Source organism: Schistocerca gregaria, chromosome 2, assembly GCF_023897955.1.
Source record: "Schistocerca gregaria isolate iqSchGreg1 chromosome 2, iqSchGreg1.2, whole genome shotgun sequence".
NCBI lineage: Eukaryota > Metazoa > Arthropoda > Insecta > Orthoptera > Acrididae > Schistocerca > Schistocerca gregaria.
The window spans coordinates 502,487,392-502,503,076 of record NC_064921.1 but is presented as its reverse complement, the minus strand read 5'-3'; the positions used below and the strand labels follow the sequence as shown (position 1 = coordinate 502,503,076).

The 15,685-nt window shown below is 42.9% G+C and overlaps 1 protein-coding gene across 2 annotated transcripts in view; it reads left to right on the top strand.

Annotated features, from left to right (window-relative positions):
• The window catches only part of LOC126328425 (box A-binding factor-like), a 470,780-nt gene that overhangs the window by 324,861 nt on the left and 130,234 nt on the right, over positions 1–15,685 (top strand). For both annotated transcript variants that reach the window (XM_049996035.1, XM_049996033.1), the window contains exon 4: positions 9,211–9,627. In XM_049996035.1, the coding sequence (XP_049851992.1) occupies positions 9,211–9,627 (417 nt within the window). The remainder of the gene's footprint in view (positions 1–9,210; positions 9,628–15,685) is intronic.

The window sequence follows — 15,685 nt, the reverse complement described above, 5'->3', positions numbered from 1 at the left end:
GAAAGTCATATCTGCATGAGTCCAGTAAATTCTCTGAAACTGTGTCATTTAATTTGTATAGCTTCCCGCACCTGGGTTTCAGACTCATGCTGAGGTGCTATTCCAGAACATGGAGTCGCGTAGTCTTGGGCGCCTTGTCACGGTTCGCGCAGCTCCTTCCGTCGGAAGTTAGACTCATCCCTCGTTATATTAAGTGGTGCATAACCCTAGGGACCGATGACCTCAGCAGTTTGGCCCCATAGGAATTTACCACAAATTTCCAATTTTTTTTCAGAACATTGAGACCATCAGCAATTCTCTTCGTGTGTAAGGGGAAATCTGAAGTAGACTGTGGCGGCAGTGAGTATTTGGATCGAGGAGGGGGCGTGCCAGGGCAATCCGTACAGTTGTACCAAGGTGACTTAGTGGATAACGCACCAGACTCGTAAGCAGGAGACCCGAGTTCGATTTTTACGCACTGCTTCAGTCTACGTACATAAAAAGACCATTGGTGACGTGAACTGGAAATGCGAAGGAAAAATGCCCAGCCAAATCACCACCAGGCGTACCTCATGCACTGACACACAGGGACCATCGAGATGGATGGTGACTGAGAAAAAAGTGCTGACCGCTGTCCAGCTAGCACAGTAACTGCGCGAATGGTGTTAAAAAGAACGGGCTACACAGGCCGAACAGCTCCTCACAAGCCACACATCTCTTTAGTTAGTGCTAAGCGATGCATGAAGTGGCGTATAGAGCGACGCCAATGAACAGTGGAAGCGAGTGATTTGGAGTGGTGAATCGCGCTACTATCCTGTGGCAACGCGCTGAAGGAGAACGTTACCTGCCATCATGTGCAGTACCAACAGTGAAAAAAAGAGAAAGCGGTGTTAAAGTATTGGCGTATTTTTCGTGTTTAGTGTGTAGTCCCCTTATTGTACTCGAGAAAACGCTAAATGCCGAAGGATATGACCACAGTTTAAAACTTTGTGTACTGCATACAGCAGAGAGGCAATTCGGAGACGGTGGCTGTATCATACTGTCATAAAGCTGCATGTGTGACCAATAGTCTGTGAACAATAACATTTCTAAAAGTAGACTTGTCTGCTCAGTGCCCCGACCTAAACCCAATGTAACTCCTGTGGGACGAGTTAGAACATAAACTTCGCTACAAACCCCACGGTTCAACAACGCTGCTTTCTCTGGTTTCGATTCTTGAGGAAGAAAGAGTTATCATTCCTCCACAGACACTCCGACACCTCACAGAAAGTGTCCACAGCAGAGCTGAAGCAGTCATCAAGGCGAAGGGCACACACACGCCACGTTACTGTCCGGATGCTTTTGATCAGATGGTGTATTGGCGAATTCGACTCCCGGTTCCCCCTACCCCCATTGACGCTTGCTTGTTTGTTTTTCGGAGCCCCCACTGTAATTCCCTGAAACGCTCGTTCTCTCAGCGTTTTCCAGCTGTGATGAATAAGATGGCCTGCGAGATGTGAACAAATTGTGATTCGAACCCAGAGAATTGTTTAAGGTGAAACCTCCGTCACGGATTTTTAGGTTTCCCGTCATTGTTTTCGTGTCTCAGAAACTTGACTTTCCACCACGATACTGGTCTCGTGTTATTTTCTTTCACTATTACCAAATAAGATATCAGTAGCGTGGTGAAACGTAAGTACGGAACCTGTGGAAATAAAGATGTCGAAAAATCTTATCTGTTGCGAAAGGTTCAATTGTTGTTAGTAATCGTATGTCAGTTAGAAACCACTTCTTAAATTTATATTTTATGTTTACTTCTAAATTTACAGACACACCTTTTTTGCATAATTGTTCACCTCTGCTGTAGAGTCGAAGTAGTCAGAGTTCCAGGAAACGAATTTTGATGACTCAGCAGTATCCCTGAACTCCATAATTGACGCCATGTCTAAGGAACCGTAATCCGTTTGTTATAACAACTAAGAAAACACCGTCAGGATCATAACTTTTTATTTATCGACTACTGGTTGCAAATTGCGCTGCAGATCGTCTTCATGTCTGGCGCCGAAAAGTGCAGTTTTGACAAATTACAATTTGCAGCGCGATACCTCAAGACGATCTGCGACCCAGAGGGCGTTTGCTTATTTTTTATAATATATCTAAAGTCTGTTTTGGATAGCAACAGGTGCCCTCTGCACTGGTAATTTTTCCTCATCTTTACAGTAAGTTATCCCATCTCCCATGGTTAGTCCTACGTGGCGTATGAAGTTCCCATGGTTTGTTGTTGACTTGGAGAAAGCTAAGGACTCTGATGGGGGGTAACTGTAGAATTGTTGGTCCAGGCTTCCTGGAATTGAAGTTATGGCCCACCATGCTGCTAGCTATTCTGAGTGGTGAATGCCTGGAGCGGAGTCTGTTGATTCGGATGAATTGGCAGCTGCTGATTGTTTCAAGTTTTCTTAGATTCCCTCAGTAGGCTATTCTTTGTTCCCAGGTTTGGTGGTGAAATATGGCTCACTGCAAGTAATCTGAATGCAGCATTGAAATTAATTGTGGTCAGCAACAATCTGCCGTTTGACTTAGTTTCATGTGCTACACTATTCTGCTGTCGAGTAGACAAGGTCAAGGGCAGGTAATTGTGTGGTCGAAGCTGCTGAACCTCATGTTTTATCACATAATTTTTTGTAGAATTTTATTTCATGACCTCAGTTTAGCTTCAGACTTTGTTTGATGAAGCTGAAGATGATGACTGGGCCGCTAGTCGAAGTATCGTGCAAGAAATGTAGCCCAGTAACCATTGTTGTCTTGAACTGAGGAAAACGTGTATCAGGCCATTTGTTTATCTAGGTTTGCATGTTTTCTTAGACGGTGCTGGAGATATTGCATGTCATTTCTGTAAGTTAACTGCGATTAGGCTTCTCTCTCTTCTGTACCGTGTTCTTATTTACTATAATTTCCGTGCATCATTCTTAAATACTATTGAAAAGCACATTTAGTAGACACCAAACTTATAATTATTTACTATAGTCAAAGTCGTAAAATTTAAGAGTAGACGGTGTAGCGCACATATTAACTAGGCTTCTAATTTCCATATCAATCTAAGATCGCGGCAAAACTGTATTTTCCTTCAACCAAATATCCAAATTTTTGCCTCGTCATGGATGGGGTGCCGAAAAATCGATTACTTATATGCCCCTTGTGTGAGCTTTTATTGATCAGATTTTATCTTCATAGCTTCTAAGGAAGGGAAAACTAGGGGAGTGGAGAACATTTAAAGTTATTCTCTCCTGCAGGTCAGAGAAACGTTTCAAAATTGGCGTTGCCGTTTTCTGTACATGCTCTGCATTCACCATTACTCAAACCTTGGTGGATCTCATGTACATGCCTAGAATACTTCCTGTAAGTGATGCAGTTTCTTTCTAACATCAATTAAGTGTTTGAAGTCTTCTGGATAACCGATGGCGGATTGAAACGAGAGAATAGAAAAGCTCCTGGAGTGCTAGCAAACGCATTGTTAATAAATGTGATGGGTATTTATTGAAAAGAACACTCAAATACTTACATAATGTACGATATGCTGATGATATAATAAATTGCAAAGCTTGTTTGGATACTTATTTGCAAAGAACACTGTAATGCAAATACAGATCAGCATCATTTGTGGTTTTAAAAAACACTGTTGGATTTATTAACGGAGAAAATTAAAATAACTTTTGTTCGTCAGGCTTCTCAAAACTTCTGATCGAAATGCCTATACGGTTCACAATTATTGAACTATTTGGTAAAGTGGTGGTTTATCCCCCCTTGTCACCAATTGTGTGTTCGATAACATAGTAAGGAACTGGAATTAATTACTAGAAGAAAGTAGGATACCACCAGCTATGCTTCGGTGGAAGAATAGAAATAACAGAATAAAATATCTTAGATTTGCGGAGGATTTTAGCATGCAAATACAACACCTATATGAATCAATCCTCTTGAATTCCGATGTAAAGAATATCTGCAGAAGTAACCAAATTGTATACAGTTATAAAACATATCTGAAAAAATTAATAATAGCTACAGAACTCAAAGAGAAAGTAAATAAATGAAAATAATGGGTACATAAATAATAGTTGGAGAGAGCATACCGAACAAAGAAAAAAATTACGACAAAACATGTTTACCAGAAGAAATTAAATTAGCACACTTCAGTACAGTAGTGAAACCAGAGTGCGTGTATATGAACAAATATGATGTACTGAATTATATTTTAAACAAGTTATAAGTAAGTGAAATGAGCTTTTTTTACGAGGATATTAGATATGATAACAGCAGCAAAAATCTAGTAATTAATCATATTAAAATACGAGGGCGTGCTGAAAAGTAATGCCTTATAATTTTTTGTAAAACTCTTAAAGCTTTTTGAATAAAAAATAAGATTCTACGTATTTATTTTTCATGTCTACGTAATTTCAGCGGTCTGTCGTCAGAGGGCTCCGAATTGTAGTATGTAGTATGACGGGTTGTATCGCTGCAGAATTTGCAACAATCTGAAGCATTAGGTTCACTGTTGTTAAGCATCCTGCATAAAGTCTTGAAACCATCCGTTTTTCATCTGTTTACAAAACTTAGAGAACGCTTTCGAGAACTTAACTTCAATAGTGATGAAGCGGTACAAGCAGAGGTAAGACAGTGGCTCTCCCAAGTCAGACATTCTACAGTAACTGTATGAACAAACTTCTCTCTCGCTGGGTGAAATGTGTCGTCGCGAGGATGCCTACATTGAGAAATAAATACGTAGACATAAATAATACTGAGATAGAATGTTAATAACATTAGTTTTATTTAAAAAGTTTAAGTTTTCACATAAAATATTCGGAGGCATTACTTTTCACCACGCCCTGGTACAGAACAACATAGAAAGTAAAGCGGAAGAGACGGCTGATGTCCATTCAACATCTGTGCGCGATATGTGAGAAGTTAACAAACGTCGATTTGAAATGTGTGCGAGAGAGGAAAGCATGAACCATGCTGCCACAGAGTGACCCGAACAGAGGAAGAACTTCTTTGGTTCTTAAGAAGGTTAAAATTACAAACGACCAATAATAATAAAAATCATCTAGTAGATGTAGTATCTGAAAACAACAAGATTTCTGCAGTTCAGGCTCACGTGTGATCGAAAGTGAGAACAGAACTTGGAGGGGGGGGGGGGGGGAAGAAAAGAACGAAAAGAAAAGAAGAAAAAGAAAAGAAAAGGAAAAAGAGATGCTGTCCGTGTGCGGGTCGTGTAGATAGCGATCTCGTTTTTCACCGTAACGGGCGAGCATTAAGTGGCCGTCGAAAGCCGTAACTTGTGCTGGGTGGATCTGGCGCCACCGTTTCTAGGAATTTCAGCCCACATTTACCACGAGCACTGATTGGCTTGTTGCATGCGTATGAACAGGAATAAACGTCACTCGTCTGGTGGAAAATGTCCCAAAATGAGCATCGTAATACACACTAGTTGTTTTCTTGATGTGGTCTTCAGTCCTAAGATTGGTCTGATGCAGTCCTCCACTTTACTCTAGCGTGTGCAATCCTCTTTAACTCTGCATAACTACCACAACTTACATCCATTTTAAACCTACTAACTATATCTAAACCTTGGCCTCTCTCTACAATTTCTATCCACCAACCTTCCCTCCATCACCAAACGGACGATTCCTTGTTGCCTCAGGATGTGTACCGTCAACTGATCCCTTCTTTTGGTCAAATTGTGCCACAATTTTCTTTATACATAATAAGCTGTGCCATGTAGTAGAGGCACGTGAAAACTTGTGCCGGGCCGGCATCTGTAAAGGATATTTGCATTTACCGACAAAGACACTGTATAAACTACAATTTTCCTCCCAGTTCCATTCATTACCCCCTCTTTTGTTATTGGATCAATCGAAGTAATCTTCAACATTATTCCACAGCACCCCATTCAAAAGCTTCTATACTCTTCTCTGAACTACCTATCGCCAACATTCCACCTCCTTACACGGCTAGTGGCTCCCTTTAAGGAATGCTTTTTTTGCTGCTTACAGTCTTCATTTTATATCTTCCCTACTTAGACCGTCATCATTTATTTTTCTGCCGAAATAACAAAAACTCATTCGCTACTTTCAGCGTTTATTCACTAATCTAATTCCCACAGCATAGCCTGATTCAATTCGACTACGTTCCATTATTCGCGTTCTGTAAACGGTCAACTTATAATTTCTCTTCTAGATACTATCCATTCCACTGAAATGCCCTTCCAAGCCCTTTGCTGTCTCTGGAAGAATAAAAATGCCATCGACAAAGTGCAAAGCTCTTATTTCTTCTCCAAGAGCTTTAATTCGTTTTCCAAATTTCTCCTTGATATCCTTCACAGCTTGCTCAATGTACTGATGGAATAACACTGGGGATAGCTACAACCCTGCCTCACTCCCTTATCGAGTACGACTTCCCTTTCACGTCCTTAAACACACTATAACTGCAATCTAGTTTATGTGCAAGCTGTTCATAATTTTTCACTACTTGCTCCATTCAACATTTTAGAGTTTAGTCTAGTCCAAACTGTCAAATGGTTTCACTAAATCTACTAATGTTTTGCCTTTCTGCAACTTATTCTCTAAGATGGGTCGTAGTCAGTTTTGCTTCATGTGTTTCTACATTTCTCTTGAATCCAATTGATCTTTCCTAAGGTTGGGTTTTACCAATCTTTCCGTTCGTCTGGAAATAAATCTTGTCAATATTTTGCAGTATTGTCTGATGGTTCGGTAACATTCATACCTGTCAGCGCCTACCTTATTTTGGTATTCTTCCTAAAGTTAAAGGATATTTCGCCTCTTTCGTGTGTCTTGCACTCCAGGTGAAATAATTTTGTCACGGACGGCTCTCCGAAAGATCTTAATAATTTTAAGGGAATGTCGTCTATCGTCTATCCAGGATCTGGTGTCCACATACGTCTTCCAGTGCTCTATCGAATTCTTCTTGCAGTATCATCTCTTACATCTCATCTTCATCTGCGTCCTCTTCTCTTTCTGCAATATCGTCCTCAAGCTTGTTTTGCTTATACAGACCCTCTATACAGTTCTTACAGTTATCAGGCTTCCCTTCTTTGCTTAATATTGGCTGGCCATCTGAGTTTTTGGTATTCATACAGTTGCTTCTCTTTCTTCCAAAGTCTCTTCACTGTTCCAGCAAGCGGCATCTGTATTTTCCGTAGTCACGTTTGTTTCTATAGCTTTACATTTGTTCTCTGTCGATTCCTGCTTAGCAATTTTGCACTTCAACAATCTCATTTTTTAGACGGCTGTATTCCTTTCGTTTTCTTCATGTTCTGTCTTTTTATATTTTCTCATCTCTTCAGCTAAATTCAATATCTTCTAAGTTATTAAGAGATTTCTACTAGGACTTTTTATCTGTTGGATCCTCTGCTGCTTTCAGTAATTTCACAAAACAACCCATTCAGTTCAACGTTAAATAATCTCTGGTTTATTAGCTGCGTCCAGGTCCCATCTCCTTAATTTCCTAACCTTGGCGATTTCTTCGGGTTTAGACTGCAGCTCACAACTAATAAGTGTTATCAGAGTCAACATACGCCATTAGAAACATCTACAGGATAGAGTCTGATTTATAAATCTCTGTGCGACAGTTATAATATAAATCTGAAGCTTACGGTGTCCTCAGATGTCTTTCTGCAAGGTTTTTAAACCATGTGTCAGCTATAAGTAAATTATGGTCTGTGCAGAATTTCACCGAGTGTCTACCTGCTTCAGGCAGTTCATGTCGTCCTATTTTTTTTAATTCTGTTCCTTTTCCTGTTACCGAATTCACAGGTGCCCCTATCTGATATTTTATTCTTGAGCCTGTAATGACCCGACAAGAAGTCTTGTTCTTCCTGCCACTGTACTTCACTAAATGCCATCTAGCCCCTCCCCTTCTTAAATATCCGGTTAAGGGATCCAACATTGTGCGCTGCGACACATAGAATGGCAATCTTATTTTTCCTGATGACGATATTCTGCTGAGATATCAAACCAGAGATCCGAATGGCGGAGTATATTATCACAGAGTTAAAAATCACAAAAATATTCACTCGAGGTACAAATTAGGTATGAAAAAGCCAAGACTGTTTCTGTAATAAAATTCTGTACTGTGAAGTGGAACAGGTGTAGGAAATCGTGGGATGTCTACTGTGTTGATAGGTCTAAAAAAGTCACCTAAGCAGTTGATAAATCTAGACTCGAAGTAGTACACTGATGGTTATGGAAAGTGTTACACCATGAAACACCAGCTGGATACTTATCAAACTTTCTGATCTCGACCTAAAAAGTTCCAGTAACATCACAGCCAACAGCCATGACGTACTTCAACAATTCATCAACTGCAGGAACGGGCTGCTTTTTGTTTTGAAAATAAGCCTGCATTATGATGATATTTTAATAAACATTTCTCGCAGTTGTGGAAATAGTAGAATAAATTGTCTGTTTGTTGTGTTCCTCGATTTTGATAAACTTTAGAAATAACACCAAGTAACGTCGTAATCTGTGATACAACTATTCTTTAATATTGTACTTGGCTACTAACCAGACTGTTTCCAGTCGAATTTTTCACATTCTGCTCCTTCCTTGACGCAACTGTATTCAAATGTAACTTATGCTGCTTATCAAAACTGTGTTGGAAAATTATCTTTGATTGGAAATAGATGTTTAGTAAAGAACATTTTCCTTATATGTTGTTTGCCCTTCCGACTATGCCCAAAAGAACAGGCACCACTTATATAATTCGGCGAGGAGAAAAAATGATCCCTTCAAGATGGATGCACGCTAAGGCCGAACTGTTACAGGAATGAGCGAGATGCTGCGAGTATTGATATAGGACGCTACATCAGTAGTGTGTGAATAAGTTGAAAATTTGGGTCAAATGGGAAGGGAGCTATGATGGTCGGTGCAGCTGCGATGACTGGGAACAGTGGTGGTCAGAGCATCTGACTTGTAAGCAGGATACCCGGGCTCGAATCCCAATCGGGCACAAATTTTGAACTTCCTCCATTGATTTTAATGAATGCCCACTGGCAGCTAATGCCTTTAATCCCTCTGTGTATTGAATATTTTCCAGGCAGTCACTGCTTTACATGAAGTCCTTCCGAAATCTGAATGTATTTGACAGGATTCGGTTAAGGTTTTATGGTGTAGCTCTACCAATTTTCCTAGCTGTATTGGAATATGGTCACAAACTGAGCATCGCATCTTTCTTGCGCAGCCGGGCTGGACGACTACAGCCTCATCAACAAGGCTAGCCAGATGGCGCCGTCGCTGCCGCCGTTCACGCAGCGGTTCAACTCTCTGGTGTCGATGGGGAGCAACGGTGGGGGCGGCGGAGGCGGCGCCAGCAGTCCGGGGGCGGTGTCGGTGTCGTCGGCGGCGCACCTGTCGCACGCGCGGCCCTCGCCCTACACGCCGTCGCCGGCGGCGGCGCCGTCGCAGCCTGCCTCCGCGACGTCGAGCGCCGGGGGCGGCGCCGCGACGTTCGAGGCGTCGCTGTGGGGGTACGAGGCGTCGCCGCTGCAGCAGTACGGCGTGTCGCCGCTGGCCGCCTCCAGCCGCGCCAGGGCTGCCAACCCCTCGGCGCCCGCCGCGCCCTCGCCCTCGCCCCTGTCCGTGCCGGCGCTCACTGCCAGTGAGTACCGCTCGCTACCTGCCAGCCTGCACCGGCACCACGACATTCCTCTGTTGTGCCCCGTGTACTTCGTGCGAGGGTCATTCAGAAACTTATGCCTCCCAATTCTTTTCGTGGAAGCTACAACAGCTAAGGAAAGCGCCGTGACTCAAACACAGCAGTATTTCAGCTACATTCTGTCATTTTTTTCACACTGTCACCATCATAATTGAACGGACGGAAATTGCAGAACGATAATAAAGAACTTATAAGGGAACATCACCAACGCAACTTGATATTTTAAGGGGAAAAAAGCACACTTGCAGGAGTTCAGTCCCAACAATTTGGGCCATAATTCTAAAAATGTGCGATTATGACTTTCGGAATGTACACTTTTTAAACTCTGTACGTATCTGCTGTTTCTCACTCGCTTCACACCCACTGTGACCGCTTACTACCCAAACGCGAACTACTGAGCAGCAGATTGTGACACGTACTTGCACACGAATAAGGAAGCGATAGTGCTTTGTTTATTTAGTCAAAGTGCGCGGTTTGCACCCTTTAGTGGCTGCCAGAGATGTCTTTGCTCTGAACACTGTCACGTTGCGATTCACGAATGCAGTGTACATTAATGAATGGTCTGTCGTTAAAGTAGTGTCGTATCGCTATTCAGCCATTAACATCGCTGTCAGGCGTTTATTTTCTTCGGATTGAAGAGCTGACACCCTTGTAATGAAACACATTTGTAGGAGTTGCGGTGTTCTTCAACGTGATTGGCATGATTAAATTGCAAATCGAAAGTCATGAACACCATTTCATAACAGCTCTTCAGTTGCCGGTTGTCACTTCAAAGTGCCCCACTTCGCGAGAGGTCATTGATCGACTGCAGTGAGGCGGAGAAAATGCCAAACAAAAAGTGCGAGCGAGGTTTGGAAGTTGTATATTCAGAACGAAATGTTCGTGCTCTATGTATTTCTGCAGCTGATATCTTACAAGTGTGTCTGTATTCTTCCTCATTAAATTTTAAAATTTGTTGTCGATTTGGCGATGTTTCCTTACGAGTGACTTCCTCGTCGAGGGACTTTCAAAGAAGTCATGTGACATCCGCAAAGAACCACTGGCGACGTAACAGATTTAAAGAAAGCAAAACAAGTAGTCTACGTTGCTGTGTAGTACCACGAAAGTCCCGGGTTCACTACCCAGTGGCTTCCTCCGAAAACTCTTGTCAAAATAAGCAGCGAAATCGACATGTAACCACCGATGTGGCGTTAAATAGAAAAGCTTGCATCAGGTTAGTCCCAACATGACATTCGGCTAAATACTGTCATTTTTCCACATTGTTACTGTGGTATAGACCTCCCCAGGCTCCACCCCCTCTCCCCACCCTCACACTTCCCCCCCTCCATCTACGATCAATTATTTGCCCGTGGGTCATTGATTATTTCCACAAACCGTGCCAGTGTGGTTAACTGAAATACCGTATCTCAATAAAGTACTGCCTCTAAATTACTCAACGAATCCTCTAAAATTGTTAAAGCTCACTCTAATCGAAACAGTGTTGGCAGAAACGCTGTGGATCGGAGAAACATGGTTCAGTCCTACTGGCAAGATTGCGCAGCCGTATTGTCATCAGGTATCAATTCCAAGGCTGCTTGATGGGTGAGGGTGAGCATGCACACAGTCTATTATTTGGTGTTGTCGCGCAAACGAATTTATCAGCACAATAACCCTCGTAAAAAAAATGCATGTGTTCTTAATTTCACAAGCTACGCTGACGAAAAAAGTGAGAGAAATCAGAGTTTTACAACAAACGGGGACACACTGGAGCCTGATTTAGTGCAGCTATCGTCGCCTCTCTCATCCTTCACAGAGACGGGTGCACGACACTCCTACTCTCCAGCACTGTCCATCCAGAAGTGACCTCTTCTTCTACCACGTAACCCGTTGACCTTTCTTCGACTGCTGGCATCAGTGTCTCCTGCACTGGCTCCTTCCATGTTGCCAATCCAGTTGGTGTTGTAGGCACACTCCTTCCACAGTAACGACAGAAGAACTTTCCTGTGTTAAGTTTCCCGGGATGGTCGATTCTGTACGTGGCCTGTGACTTGCATTATCTTTGAACTAAGCAGCCGCGGCCGTTGTACGACATTTCCCACGACACACGATCAAGAGCCATATTTCTCCAAATGTACCCTCGCTCACGTCATAGACTGTTTCGAATCTGTATTTACAAATATTACCTCATTAGGTATGTATGGTAATGGTATAGTAATCAATTAAAATGTCCATGCCACCATTCGTTATGAACTTCTCCGCTCGCGTATAAACCTGAATCAGCTCAAGCTACCCACTGTGTTGCAGTTTGACAACAGGACCTGAGCCTGTAAAATGTTGACTATGCAGTCCATATTTCTTAGGCCCAAAGAGATGGAAGACTGAAAGTTACTGAATCGGGACTGCACGCTGAATGTCGTAGGACAGTCCAGCAAAATTTGTCGATGTGTTCCATAGTCATGAAACTGTTGTGCGATCTGACCTTATCGTGAAATTTCCCGGCAGATTAAAAATGTGTGCCGGACTGAGGCCCGAACTCGGGACCCACGTACATCCGCCAACAGCTAGGCTCCTATCTTCGAAAGTTCACATAAGTTCTGTTGCGAACTTCAGAGACTAGTGCGCCTGGAAGAAAAGATATTGCGGTGACAAGACTTAGCCACAACGTTAGGGATGTTACACAATGAAATTTTCACTTTGCAGAGTAGTGCGCGCTTATATGAAGCTGAATATGGTAGAGCACTTGCCCGTGAAAGGTAAAGGCCCCGGTACAAAGTTATAATCCGCCAGGATGTTTCATACTAGCGCACATTCCGCTGCAGAGTGCAAATGTCTTTCTGGCAACGTTATCGTGTTGCAAGCGGAGGTTTGTAATCTTCTATGGCGTGACTAGAAATCTGCGATCCGAGCGTAGGCTTCCGAACAGACGTTTGATTTGATCTCAAAGACATCCAGTACAATCAAACCCTTCCCAGCTCTTAAAACTGGGCACCTCATTTTGTCTTCAGATGGATGTATCTTGAACCAATCATTTGCTGGAGAATTCCCATGCCGCCAGTCCATAGAATGTCTCTTCGATTCCGGCTCTTAGTGGTGATGTCACGTCATACCTGGGGATGATGGTATCCAGGAAATGGTCTTCTTCACTGTCGTGATGGTCCAGCAGAGTCCAAAAAATTTCCTTTCATTCTCTTTAAAAAAAAATCCGCAGCACCCAGCTCTCACAAACGTTTCCTGATAACCAAGGTCCCGTCCCGTCTCGTCTCATCTTGTATGGTATACTGGCGCCAACTGGTGGGCACACGACTCCTTGGTCGTAACCCACCGACGATCACTTGTGAGATGATGGGCACGCCGCGTTAATTACGAGAGGTGGTAGCTGAGCAGAGTTGACTGGGACGTATCTCGTCATTCGTACACTTCTCATCACCACTGAAGAGAAGTAACCTTCGTCTGGCGTAACCAAGTCTACCGTATCGTCACAATACACACCCTTAGCAAACGCCGATGGATTTCAGATGTTGCACTTTTCTCATCAGTGATGAATCCAGTGGTTCATCTCGAAGTCATACACCAGTTTGGAACTCTTTCCTGCTGTTGCTGTCTGTCGCAGGACATTGAAACCAACATGACATTAGCGGGAAGATGCAGAAATTAGTACTACGCATGACAGTCTGCCAGACACTTTCAATCAAAACAAAAACACTGGAGGCATTAGTTTCTGAAAGACGCTCGTACAAGATTTCTCTTCCAGGTCTACTCTAATTCTTTTTGCTGTGCGCTTCTCGCATTTTCTGGCTGTTGTCGTGCACTGTAAAACCTTCAAAGCTTTTAAGTATAGTCACAGTCAAGTTGAGAATGTACTCCATGAATACGCTTCGGCCCCGAGGCTGAGGTGTTACTCAGGAGCACAGTTCCTGAATAACCTACACGTGAAAATGACGCAAATACTCAGGATGTATCACGTCATATCTAACACCTTATTTGAGTGGTAGACGTCGCTTCACTTAATAATCATCCATCCTCCGATAATGCCGCACCATACTTTAACCCGCCAAGGTCGCTGATGTTCCACTTGTCTCAGCCATCGTGGATTTTCCGTTGCCCAATAGTGCATATTATGCCGGTTTACGTTACCGCTGTTGGTGAATTCGTCACTAAATAGAACGCGTGCAAAAAATCTGTCATCGTCCCATAATTTCTCGTGTGCCCAGTGGCAGAACTGTACACGACGTTCAAAGTCGTCACCATGTAATTCCTGGTGCATAGAAATATGATACGGGTGCAATCGATGTTGATGTATCATTCTCAACACCGACGTTTTTGAGATTCCCGATTCTCGCGCAATTTCTCTGCTACTGATGTACGGATTAGCCGCGACAATAGCTACAACACCTACTTGGGCATCATGATTTGTTGCAGGTCGTGGTTGACGTTTCACATGTGGCTGAACACTTCCTGTTTCCTTAAATAACGTAACTATCCGGTGAACGGTCTGGACACTTGGATGATGTCGTCCAGGATATCGAGCAGCATAACTAGCACACGCCCGTTGAGCATTTTGATCAGAATACCCATACATCAACACGATATCGACCTTTTCTGTATTTGGTAAACGGTCCACGGTACCACGTACTTATACGTTTGTGACTACTGCAGCGCCATCTATCACAAAGCGAAAAAAGTGGTCCAACTAAAACATTCATATTTCTTTACGTACTACACGAATATGTAATAAAAACTGCGGATCCTAAGTAAAAAAAAAAAAAACGCAGTTTGACCGATGGCAGTGCAATCTAGCGTGCCAACCATAGCGCCATCGGGTTTCCCCCTTCAACCTAGACGAGTTTCGTTCTTGATGAACTCTGGGCCTTGAGGACAATGTCTGACTGGGCAGCAGTAATACACGAGGTGTAATCGTAAAGCTTTAATTATCCTCTCGAAAAAATAGTTATCTTTTGTTTGTTTGTAGAATCGTGTCACACTTACGGTACTTACTGATATCACCGCGCCACAGTACCGCAGCATGCTAATTACTATAGTTTTGTTTTGCCTGCACTAGTACCGTGCTACGGAACTTTATCTCAGGGGTTTCAATGAGTACCGTAAATATAGACGGGTACCTGCTTGCAAGCGAATAAAGCTTTATAACTACGCCTCGACTCCTCTTGGAATATGCACACTCTGAATTCTAACTGTAAACGTCTCCTTGCTTCATCTTACTTTTCTTGTAGCGCCTGCCAGTGGAGATTTGATCAATACCTCTGTGGCGCCCTCGCTGTTTCTAAACAATCCAATGAGAAACGCCATGCACTTATCTGGACCTTCTCTGTTGCCAGAAGGGTTCGACGCCGCTGACGGACAATCACCGCGTGAAACAGATGTGATATCCAAGTAACTGTTCAAGCCCTTTACTGCTCCCAGTCTGTATAAACGGTTTAGGGGACAATCCGAGCAGACCTCTGTTTGTTTGGAGATGATGCTGTCATTTATCGTCTAGTAAAGTCTTCAGCAGATCACTGCGAATTACAAAATGGTTTAGACAAAATATCAGTGACAGAACACCACTGACGATCGACTGCGAACCATAAAAAATGAAGTCCTCCACATAACTACCAATAAAATCGTTAAATTTCTGTTATACGATAAATCATACAACTTTAAAGGTTGTCGATTCAGCTAAATACTCAGGGATTATAAACAACTCAAATTTGAACCTCAGATGTGGGAGAAGGCGAACCTGTTTGTTGATGCAGTCACCGTAGAATGTTCGACTTTGTTAAAGGAGCCACGTCACCTCTGCTCGTACTGCTTCATCACTATGAAGGTGAGGTTCTCTAAGGTGTTTTTAAATTTTGGAAACAGACGAAAATCTTACGGGGCCAAGTCGGGACTCTATGGAGGATGACGGATGACAGTGAACCCAAGGCGTCGGACTGTTACAGATCGTGTGTTGTCTGGCATGGCATGTCGAAGGGAGGGTGCTCCATGAGTGGACGAACTGTTTTGTAGTCAGAAACTTGTT